We start from the raw sequence: 12,383 nt of genomic DNA on the forward strand, positions 1-12,383 counted from the left end.
CCAGTAAACAATAATCTCATGCATCTGTTGTGGGAAAGTATGAAGACGACCTGAGTAGGAACATCTGCCCCACAGATGTTAAATAGGAAATGGTGGAATCATAAAGAGAAGCATGTTTTTTTTCCTTATAAGTACTTTTACAAATATAATAAATGAATACATTTGGAGAGAAAAGCAGTAAAGATTAACAAAGATTGACAATCATCTGATATCTGAGAGGGCTGTGATCATGGATCGTAGGGTGGTTAAAAGCCACACTGAAATAGGAATAAGATTTGATTGAGTTTTGAAGGGATTCTGCTCTGTGCATTCTTTTAAAAAATATTTATGTTAAACCTATATTGGGCTTATGCGGAAGGAATGTTGCTACATTATGATCTCATAGCATAACTGTTACCGATTATTGTAGGAAAGCACATTCTAATATTATTTTAAGGAAACACTTGAACATAATATGCTGTTTTCAGAGGCAGCCTTATGCCATGCCTAGAGCATAATTCAGTCAAAACAAAAACTAGTTCTAGAATTTCATACATTTCTAAAACATAAAGTGAAAGCTGTTGTTTTCTCTGAGGGGTGAACAATCATAAATATCGGGAGTGTGGGTGAAAAATCAACCCCCAAGGTCACAACAAAGTCAGATTGAAGTAAAGATTTTGATTATGTAGGAAAAGGGTGGAATAAAGAGTGTATTTTCATCAATAGAGCAGTCAATTCTCAATGAGGAAGCACACTTCATTGCCTGTCACAAAATGGTGGGCTGAAAATGAATAATGCGCCATTTACATTTTGCAGTAACAGTTCCAGTGCTTGAACGTATGTATACATGATATCTCTACAGTTTTATTTTCAAATTTGCACAAACTAAACATTTTGACCTAGCTGGTGCCTTAGGTGCATTTTCTATGTAGTTTATTATCATCACTAATCACTGTGGAAATACATTGTGAAAAATTGCAAATAATATGAAAAAGTATGCCAAAGTATGAATACTGACATACATATTGTACATCTAGGATGCAAATGAAAAAATACAGCTTTGCCTATTAGTAGCAATAATATTAAAAAAGAACATGATTTGGGCATATAGCCGTAGTTGAAAAATGTTCATCAGTGCTCATCACACTCATCCTTTATTAAGCCACTGATATAATTACAACTATATTATTTCCTACAGTTCAGATCTGCATTCTAGCCAGCAAATCACATTTTCTTCAGCTGAGACATAGACCAGTAGCATAAAGATAATCTACAATCAAATGTTTAACCATCAGCAGTGAAATATAAATATAGTTACATCTCACAAATGAGGATTTTGATGGATAGAAATCTATCAATTTTACTCTCCATGAGTTTTGATCCCCCCCATCCCAGTTTTTAAGTTTCCTAATCTTATTTTTACATTTTTAGCAAAGATTGGTAAGAATGTATTTGTACTTATAATTCTCATTCATCCAAATATACATAAGATAAGGTGGGATTTTTGACTATATACCCAAAGAGAATACATATCAATTCCTTCTCTTTTTGTCATATGTATAGCTAAAACAAATATCTTAGCTGTTATTGATTTTCGTCAATAACGTTTACAAGTATTTCTCCTAATTATACCAATATTGTTGATTCAGCCTCAAAATTCGCATATTAATTTCCTCTGTGGTGGTGAATGATCACAATAAAATATTTCAATATATATCATGCACACTGTATGATATAGCTAAGCATACATACACAACCTAATTTATGTTCAAATTTTTGAGAAGATAATTACATTTCATAATTTGCATAAAAATAAATATTGAGAGATATCTCAATTCCAATTATATTTAAAGAATTGAATTTAGATTGGTTCATAGTAAAATATTAACTGAACCAATTTCTTCCCCATCACTGTCTGTAGTAAGTCCCAGTAAATTCCACAAAATTCAGTACTGGGAAACATTATTACCATTAATCTGAACAGATATTGAACATGCTGCATATAGAAATCAACTTGGAATTCAAAGATACTACATGCGAACATCTGGAAACTACAAGGCTTTTTACTTCTACTCAGGCACAAACACCTCAAAATAAACAAGATATTAAGCTGTTAAAAGAATTAATTTTAAAATACAAAAACAGTTAAGCATACTTTTTTCCATAAACCAATAACCTTCTTCCATATTTTATACTTTCCTAATGAAATTAAACTATTGTAATGTTAAGATTATAGAAAATCTTATTTTAAGTTTCAAAATTAAATTAGACTTTATTACTATTACATATTTATAACACTTTTATCTCATAAAGATCTAGATGAGGGACACCCATATTAAAAAAAAATACTAGTTTGGCTTCCATATATTAACAAATTCTCCCTAATTATTGTCTAAGAAGCTTCATCTGTAATACCCAAAAACTTTGGAGTCACCTCCAAGAAACGTTCCTTTTAATTAGGATCCAGTAAAATGTTCCTTGTAATTAGGATCCTCCAGGCTGAGCTGTGCAGTTGGTTCCCATGTCTTGCGAAGAGCTGCTGCAGTCCTGGCCATCATCCCTTAGAGAAGGTGCAGCTTCAGGCAACTCCGTCAGCCTTACTGCCGCTTGCATTTTCTTTTCTAATTCCTCTATCAGTTCTCCCGAAACAGATGTAGACTGTAGAGAAAGCTTTGATTTTTCATTACTACCCTCCAGTGTCAAAGTCCCTGTGTCTCGCCTTAATCCATTATCGTCAATAAGTGGGGCTGTCCTCTCCTCTAGGAGTGTGCATTGCGAAGGATTTATTTTCCCATCTTCACTGGCTGAGGACTCTTGTTCATCCGAATCAGAGACTTCTGTCTCGTATGATGAAGTGCTGCCCGAGTCCTCGAATTCACTGGCATCTTCTCGGGAGGGAGGAGGCAGCTGCTGCTCAGAATTGCCTGCGTCAATCGCTTTTAACTCTTTCTCTTCCTCGTGTACCAGAAGCGCGGCTGTTTCCAGCTCATTTAATTCGAAACCCAAGTCCTCCTTACTCAGCTCTGCTTTCTGCACGGATTCAGCGAGTGCTGCCAAGTTCTTTGACCTGCGGAAGGGAAGATCCAAAAACATTCAGTGTCTTGAATGACACAAATGCGAAAGAGACTAAATCAGTGGCTCCCAAAATGGGCCCAATGCCCCACAGGGGGGCAATTTGATTTTTAATGTGGGCAATTTAAACTTTGTTTACACCATGTTAATGACTAGTAAGGCTTCCTCCACAGGAATAGAGTTCACTTTTTGAGTAAAGTAAGAATTATATGTCCGGGGGGGAGGGGGTGTCAGGATTTTAAAGATGTTTAGGTGGGTCATGGCCAAAAAAAAGGTTGGGAGCCACTGGACTAAACCAATGCAAATAATACACAAGACAATAGATAACAAGGCTCCCATGAGTAGATTTTCTGATTATTCATCAGCGGAGCGTCAATCATGCTTCTGGTTCTTTTTGTCTGTTTGATTTATTAAAGTACCTTTCCCCTTAATTCCATGATTGCTACAATTCCTCAGTAAATTCAGTACTGACGGGATGAAAGGAGAGACAACATTCTTCAGGGGGGTGAAAGCTTTGACAGCTGCCCAATTGTTAGGCTTGGCAATGGACAATGGGTTGACCGGGCCAAGAAAGCTTTTCTTCCTCTCTCCCTTCCCATTGTTCCTCTGATAAACACATATCCCTGCAGACTAGATTTATTTTTGTACTTGATGAGTTTATATAGCCACCCATCTCACACACATGCCTATGGGTGGTATACAAAGATAAAAACACAAAAACAATAGAATGAAATAACGAAAGAAAAGCAAGAAAATTCATTTTAAACGTAAACATAATACAACCCATTATGTGAAAAGCATAATTTGCAGGACGATGAACTCATTTTCAAAGTAGCAATACAGCCACTCTGCAGGCTCCACACCCACTTCATCAGGCCTCCCCAGACCTAGTGACAAAGTCATCCCTTCAGGTCCTTCTGGGAGGCCAGCAAAGTTGGGGCCAATCTGACCTCAGGGAGAATAATGTTGCAAAAAATGGGTGCCAATGCAGAAAAGGCTCTTCTCTTGGATTCTATCAGGCAATACTACTTGCTGGATGGAATCAGCAACATGCTCTTTATGCTAAATCTGATGAGGCAGGTAAAGGTAATTGGAGAGAGGCAGTCCTTCAAATAATCTAGCCCCATGTTATATAGGACTGTAGCAGTAATTACCAGCCCCATGACTTGAACCCAGAAGCAAACTGCTAACCAATGTAGCTAGCAGAGCAGAGGTGTAAAGTGTACTGATCTAGGTTCCCACGTCATTCATTTTTGTACCAGCTGGAGTTTCCAGATGCTCTTCAAGGCCAGTCCCATGTACATCATGTTACAGTAATACATATGGGAGGTGACAAGGGCATGAGTGATTTGAGTGCAGGGTCTCCTGGTCTAGGAATAAGAGCAAGTGGCATATGACTCAAAGTTGTGCAGAGTTCTTCCCAGCCATGATTGGCATTTGCTCATCGAACATGAGTCATGAGTTCCACAAGGATCGCCAGATTGTGCACAGAGTGTGTCTGGAACAGTACCACCCTACCCAAAACTAAAGATGGTAAATTCTCAAGTGCTGGTGGCCCTAAAAGCTGCCAGTGTTGGGCTGAAGCCTCTTGTCCCCTATCTAAATCCCCAAGTTGATATCAAGACAGGATATCAATAGCATTGCTTATTTCACTTGATGTGAAGCAAGCAATTTGAAAAGAAGTGTGATGCATAATGATGATTCCTCACCCCATGGCTAAAGATGACTTATATCAATTGCTTCATGTAGATCAGGGGTGTCAAACTCATGGTATCACATTGTCATCATGTGACGTATCACGATTGTTTTCCCCTATGTTAAATTTGGGATGGACATGGCCAGCTTGTGACACATCCAGCCTGCGAGCTACAAGTTTGATACCTCTGATGTAGATGTTAAACAGGAGATCTTGGCTGGGTCAGGATAGTTAGAAGAATAAAATGTAAAGTACTACCCTCTCCCACTGCTCTTAATCAGGATCAATGATCAAATTGTATTTTCAGGATTAATGGCAGTATCCCTCTGAATAACAACTGAGAGAGGATGTCTTCTGCATGTCCTAGCTGCCGAATTGCTGGCTAGCAGATCTTTATAAAATGCTTTTCAGACTCTAGCCATTGTATTATTTTATTTAATTATTTTATTTATTGGATTTCTATGTTGTCCATCACAATCTAGTGACTCTGGGCATTTTTTACAATATGGCAACAGTTAAAAAGTGTTTAAGAAGTTAAAAAGCAAAAAAACAAAAAAAACAAAACCCAGTTAAAATAGAATAAAAATCTACAAATTAAAATTAAAAAGCAAGATGATGATCAGCTTGGTGGAACTTTTTCTCTATCTCATCAGCCACCTTCAATGTAGCGGACTCCTGTCAGACACCAGGCCAAAAGGTAGACAAGTTTTTAGGCTCTTCCAGAAAGCCATTAGTGGGAGGGAGGGGGAGATTTCATCTCTAAGAAGAGGCTATTCCTGGTCTCCCCTAGAGGCTGGTCTCCTCTAGTTGCAATTATTTGGCTGATGGGAACCGAAATAGGCCCTTTCCACTGTAATGAGTGAGGTAGGTTGATCCCATAGCACTTTCCCTGACATTCTCCTTTAAACCATATGGATAATAAAAGGCTGCATTGATTTGTAATCTGGAGAAATATGAATTCAACAAACTGCAAAGGTATTTCTAAAACATTAGAGGGAAAAAGAGCCACCTCTCTCACTCTCCCCCCAATATTCTAAAATCATTTCCTGATACTATTCAGCAGCCTGTAAACCACTGGACACTTTATGCTACATCTATTTACTCATGATAGCCACCAACATTTAAAAAAAATATAAAATTAACATAACTCTGAGATAAATTAACAATTACAAGCCTGATTAAACAGATGCAGGTTTACAGATTTTCTGTTTCCTGAAAGGGCCAGAGGTAATTCTTGAACGCTTTGTTACTAAAAAGGTCAATATCACCACTTCAAATTATGCTTGAGAGGGTCCTGGCAACAAATGCCCAATACCCCTATTATAGAAGCTTCACATGATTCCTGTAAATTCAGTGACAGATGAAGATCAAGTTGCATTTTCAGAGTGAATACAGTATATATATTTCTTTCAGAAGAATGCATGGCTGTTTGAACTTTAATCCTAAATCAACTCTCTACTGACAATGGTAGTCTTGTGTCTGGATTAAATGGTAGCTTGTTCTCCCTCATCCATGTGTCACTGAGTTTAGACAATGCTTCCTTAAGAGTAGCTGGAAAGCAGTAACAGATCATTCCAAGTTCTGAATGATCACCCTCAGTGTTTCATGTAGCTATTGAATGTCAAGAGGGATAAGTTGGAATCTTATGGGATATTAGAGGTCAGAAATCCAGGCTCATATAGTAAACTGCAGTATTGTGCTTAATATCCAATTCTTCCTGACAATCATGAAGGATAGTCTTAATAACAGAAGCTGTGAGCAGTTCGGGAAAATTAGCAAGTCTGTATTTATCCCATCCAATTTCAACCAAGACATTGCAGTACTTATCTTGCTTGAAAGCCCACCTGAAATGGATCCATATAGTACATTTAAGCACCTTTACTCTTGGAAGCAATGTCTGCTAAGACCATTATTCACTCAGCAAATGATAACTGTGGTCTTCTTTATTTCCAACATCAACTCCCAGTACCAAAAATTAACAAGGGATTTCCCTTCTCACATCAACTTGCCCAGAAGCCAATCTGGGCATCTCTAATCTTCAGACAGCAAAGGAAAGGCATAAGAGTTGTAGTGGTGCAGTGGTTAGAATGCAGTATTGCAGGCTAATTCTGCTGACTGCCAACAGTTCGATTCTCACCAGCTTAAAGTTGACCCAGCCTCCCAGTCTTCCGAGGTCAGTAAAATGAGGACCCAGATTGCTGGGGGCAATATGCTGACTCTATAAACGGCTTAGAGTGGGATGCAAAGCACTATGAAGCAATATATACAATAGGTCCAAGTGCTATTGCTATTGCTATAAATGGCTGCTTGTGGTGGGAGATGGAATCTCAGGAATGCCAAAGAAAGGAAGAAATATTTCATTGTAAATTAAAATTCTTCAACCTCGCTTAAAAAGCACAGCACAATTAAGAGGACGTGGAAATATGCTACTTAAAGAGCCCCCCAAAAAGGTTAATTTGTAATACTTTGTGCCAATGACATTTTCTTTGTGTGTGTATATGCTTGGGAATGTACTTCCCCTTTTTCCTGTTTACATTTTTGGTCACATTCATTTCAGTCATGGCATTGCTTCAATTTGGTAAAAGCCTATTAATACAAGCACATGCAAACTGTTCAAATTAAAAAAAAGAAATGGTGCATGCCTCTTTATCACTCTCACTGGGTAGGAACAACACAGTCGCAATTAGCATCTCTCCCTGTCAGCGTGGCATGAATGATATGTTTGAAGGCATGACAATTGTATAGATGAGCAGATGCAAGTGAGAATTGTTTCTTCTACAATCTTTTCCCATTTTATGAAAGCCACCTGCTTCTTAAATAAAAAAAAATGTACAGTCTGCACACTTATTTAAATTCCCTGTCTCTATAGCTATGTCATACAAAATGTGTTAATTGCATTAAGGGAAACTGAACTGAAATTTTTATGTGTCGTTTTTTTCTTAAAGACTCTAGAGAATTCAATGTTATTTGATCGTTTTTAAATATTTCTACATAGATAATATTTAGGGAATATAGAAGAGCAAGGGCAGATCCTTCAGCATAATTATCATCATTATCTCCCACTCGCCAGGTCTGCAACAGCTGTTTCTCCAGGCTCTGGTTCCTCAGATTCTTTTAAGTGGCAGCATCAGGAATCTGAACTTAGCATGTGCTCTCCACACTTAGCTGCTGAGCTACCACCTTTCTCTTAATAGTCTTATAATTGGGGTTGAACATTCCGCTGGAACATGTTTTCAGAGGCTGCATTGCCCCCTGGAATGAAGGTAATTTAGAAAGGGCTGAGAACATTAAAAAGAAAAAAAAAACCCACGCCATCCAGTTGTCTCCGTCCTTTCCACGCACTTTTAAATAAAATTCCTTTAGGAGATTAAGAAATGCTCTCTGTGTTATACTGAGTAATTATCCCTCCTGGGAACTAGAATATAAAGATCTTTAAAATCATTCGGCTGAGAGAACAAGCACTTTTAACTTTTGCCTCACAGGAGTTGTGTATTACATTATCAGCTGCTCGCTCTGGTGTCACTGTGTCATGCCTCGCAGGTTAGTAGACTTTGGCAGAGGAAATGAAACCCAATCAGTTACAGCGGGATTTATTGCAGACCTGCTGTTGCAGGAAGTGGTGAAAAGTTGATTGATAGCCTGAGAAAAAAAACCCCCAGTGCTGCAAAAACAAAATAAAACCCGAACAAAAAACTACAACTAAAACAAAAAATGCCAGCATGTGTCTACTATTCACACTTGATTTCCTTTTCCTCCTTACCCTTACTCTTGTTCATTTCATGCAATAGTATTGTTTTATTCTCTTCTTTGTAAAAAATGTATTTACATACATCCAAGAACTCCACAAATCAACCAGAACGTAATATATTTAACCTACCAACATTGTAGAATTTTTTCTACCGTTTAATTACATGACAGGACAGCTACAGCCATACTTAATATAGGGCTGTATACTTTGGTTATTTTAGAAATGGACTGATGTAAACTTCCCATTTGTCAGTTATCTATCTTTGACTATGTAGAAAAATAAACTTCCTATGACCTATATACTATTTAATCTCCCTATATAACCTTAAAGAGATATACAATAATTATATTTTTTATTTATTAAAGACTTTTTTGATACATTAAAAAGCATTTGTAAATCAGTTGCAGATTCCTTTTAAAGAGAAGAAAAAAATACTGTGTTCTTTGCTGTAATCTTTCTGTTTCCTCAGCATTAAAGATGGAGAGCTATTCAAGTATTTAAACTCTAGTGTGCAACAAAGAAACCTCGTAACAGCAGCCGCTCCTTTCAAAAGACAAACATCCATGTTATCAGAATGAATATTACATATGTTTGGCTGACAGCCAGATCAGCAAACTTCATAACACCAGGAGCATTATAAGCACTTCACAATTCTGGCAAGGAGCCAGGCAAACGTATGACTCATTCAAACAAGACACTGGTGTTTATTTTTAAAGATACAGACATAATCTCTTGTCTTCCATTTGTGCTGCAAATCACAGTCCTGACATCTTATCAAAAGCAAGGATATAACATGCACTCTGCTCAGAAAACAAGCACAACAGGCAGAATTTCCTGTCACATGGGTACCTCCAACATGTGTCTCTTTTCTTGACAAACAAGAGCAAGTAAAACAGGCCTTTTTCAAACAAATTCAGCCACAAATTCAAGAGGATGACAAGTACATGCCATCTGAGGAAGACAGTTGTATTATCAAGAACCATTCCTGGACTATAATTCCTGAGAAGGAGAAACCTCGCCTGGACCAATTTCAAGCTATTCAGGGGGCTTCTTGGTGTTGTGCATATGAAGGAAGAAGCCTGGTTGAGTTGGACATAAATCCTGGGGAAATACAGGAGCACATCTGTGTATCCTCTCCACAATAGGTTGGGGCTGATTTGGCGTGGAATATTTCCTCTGGAAATATTTTTCAGCTTCCTGGTCTAGTCATTCCAGCATATGTATTCCCTAGGTAAATAGTAGGGTGTAAAGCTAAAGTTCACCTTACTAGCCTTATAATTTAAAACAAATGGAAAAATTATCACTGGGGAAGCAAGAACATGCTCTTAGAAACAGATCTTCAGCTGTGCTTTCAACACTGTTCTTTTTGCCCTTTAATTTTTTAAGCATTTTTAAAAAACCTAGAATAATTTGTTTCTTGCTCCTAATGGTTTGCGTCAGTTTCTGTCTCTACTTTCCTGTCCACCTCATCCTTCCCCATCCAATAGATCCTTTCTTTGAAGAAATCTTCCATCTCTGTCTTATCCAGCCTCCAGGCTTTCTCCTGAGCAGTGCAGGTATCATTTTCCTTGAAAGAAACTAGGAATAGACCCATTCAAAGTAATTCCACTACAATTTCATTACTATCATCACAAAAATCAAATTTCTTTGCAGATTTCCCCCCCTTAAATGAAGACAAGCATGTAGCCAAAACCCATTGTGAGTATGTTCCATTTATCAGAAAAAGAAAAATAGTGCTTTGATATGAGAGAAGACTTGGAGAAAAATAGTGCTTTCATGCTTCCATGAAAATATTGAGTTTACTACAGATAGTCCTCAATTTGTTCAGCGATTGTTGAAAGTTAAAACAAAGCTGAACAATGGGGGACTTACAATGAGTTGTGGCTACCAGAGCACCCCCTCAGGACATGATTGTGATTCAGGTGCTTTGCAACTGACTTGTACTTACAATATTTGCAGCATCCTATGGTTACATATAAATCCAGTAAACAAACAAACAAACAAACATGATTGGTTGACTCAGCCTTCCATCCTTCCGAGGTGGGTAAAATGAGGACCCAGATTGTTGGGGGCAATATGCTGACTCTCTGTAAACCGCTTAGAGAGGGCTGAAAGCCCTATGAAGCGGTATATAAGTCTACTGCTATTACTGCTATATTGCCACCTGTGATCCTCACTGCTGATTTAGGATAAGCAAAGTCAATGGGGAAGCCAGCAGGAGGTCACAAATGGCAATTATGTGATGCCATGCTTAACAACTGTGTGGGATTGAATTGACAACAGTAACCGGAACTGGTACATTGACTTTCATAAGTTGTTGTGGTCATATCACATTGTGTTTTATGACTGTCACTAAGCAAGACCTCTCAGTCCCAATTACTGTCTTTAAACTATGGCTATTTATGCCGTAAACTGTATTTTAATGGTAACAGATGTATAGAAATGTTATACTGTACCTATACAGAAAAAAAAACATGGGTTGCATGCTGGCTGAAATATTCCATAAAATGGGGGCCATCACTGAGAATGTCTGTTACCCAAACCATATGGCATGAACTCACAAGGTGAGAGGTACAGTAGGCCTTTTCTAGATTATTGGACTGGATGGATTTAATTTTGCCATTCAATGTTGATGTATTCCAGTGTTTGCTGTCAAGCTTTAAAATACTAACCAGCACTTGTACTATACCAAGATGTCTACTGACAATGTAGTAACTTTAGAATAGGTATTATTCTTGCTTAACTGGACTGATCCATCAGGAATCTAGTAGCTGCAGTTTGCACCAACCATTGCACTAATCAAGTCTGAGGGTGGTAAGTCATTTGTTACATTGTCAAGACTACTTGGCACTAGCTGAAGCTGGACAAAGCCTGCCCTGTCCATGGCTTTCACCTGCTATTTAAGAAGGAAAGCCAACTTTAGGAGAATTTTCTAGTCATGAACCAACTCTGTGGGGAGAAGCATCATGTTATCCAGAGTATCTATGGAGTAAATGTTATAAGATCACCACAACGTCTATGGATGACAAGCAATTCATAGAGAGGTTCTAGGGGCTTCATCACTGTAGGTTAGTTTACCTTTTGGTGAGGTTAGGTTACCTTTTGGTCATCATGTGCCAAAGGCGGGGGGAGTGCAGGGGAGTCATGTATGGATGTGCCAACACCTATAATTCTATGCATGTGACCCCGCTGCACACATGCGTGCACCTCTGCCCTCCCCCCGCTTTTGGCCCACGATGGACCCATTTTTCACCTTTCCCAGGCTCCTGAGGCTTTTTAGGAGCACGGGGAGGGCGAAAACGGCCCCCCCTGCCCCCTCCTGGAGGGCGCTTTCAGAGCGCCCTCTGGAGAGGAGGGAGAAAAACAGCCCTACGGGCAACCCAGAAATCTATTCCCGAACTTCCGGTTTGTGCGTTAGGTTGTTTTTCGTGTGAAAAACAGCTGAAAATGACGGCCGAAGTCAGCTGGCTAGTGCGTGCATGTGCGCTGGAGCTGACAGTGCAATGCCTCGTGTGCCCTAAGAAATGGCTCCGTGTGTCACCTGTAGCACCCGTGCCATAGGTTCGCCATCACGGCTGTAGGTTTTCAAAAAAAGACTGGGCAGTCACCTGTCTGAAATGGTATAGGGCAGTGATGGCGAACCTTTTTCTCCTCGGGTGCCAAAAGCACAAGCACTATCATGCTCGCTCGCATGCCCACCACATAATTTAATGCCTGCGCCATGCCCCCTGCGCATGCACGCTCATCCCCTCGCTGCCCTGCGCATGGCTTTCTTGGAGCCTGGGAGGGTGAAAAAGAGCCCAACACGCAAACTGGAAGTTCGGGAACTGACTTAAGGGTTGCCCACTGGGATGTTTTCCTTCCTCTGGAGGTCTAAAAACAGCCAAA

General features: G+C 39.0%; 1 protein-coding gene across 1 annotated transcript in view; it reads right to left on the bottom strand.

Moving 5' to 3' along the window:
• Positions 1-1,114: 1,114 nt before the first annotated feature.
• The window catches only part of SHQ1 (SHQ1, H/ACA ribonucleoprotein assembly factor), an 85,776-nt gene continuing 74,507 nt past the window's right edge, over positions 1,115-12,383 (bottom strand). The window contains exon 12 of the mRNA XM_014056051.2: positions 1,115-3,046. Coding sequence (XP_013911526.2) covers positions 2,464-3,046 — 583 coding nt within the window. The 3' untranslated portion in view covers positions 1,115-2,463. The remainder of the gene's footprint in view (positions 3,047-12,383) is intronic.

This window comes from Thamnophis sirtalis, unplaced genomic scaffold, assembly GCF_051295495.1.
Source record: "Thamnophis sirtalis isolate CommonGarterSnake01/CBP01778 unplaced genomic scaffold, rThaSir2_p1.2 scaffold_3, whole genome shotgun sequence".
In the NCBI taxonomy this organism is placed as follows: domain Eukaryota; kingdom Metazoa; phylum Chordata; class Lepidosauria; order Squamata; family Natricidae; genus Thamnophis; species Thamnophis sirtalis.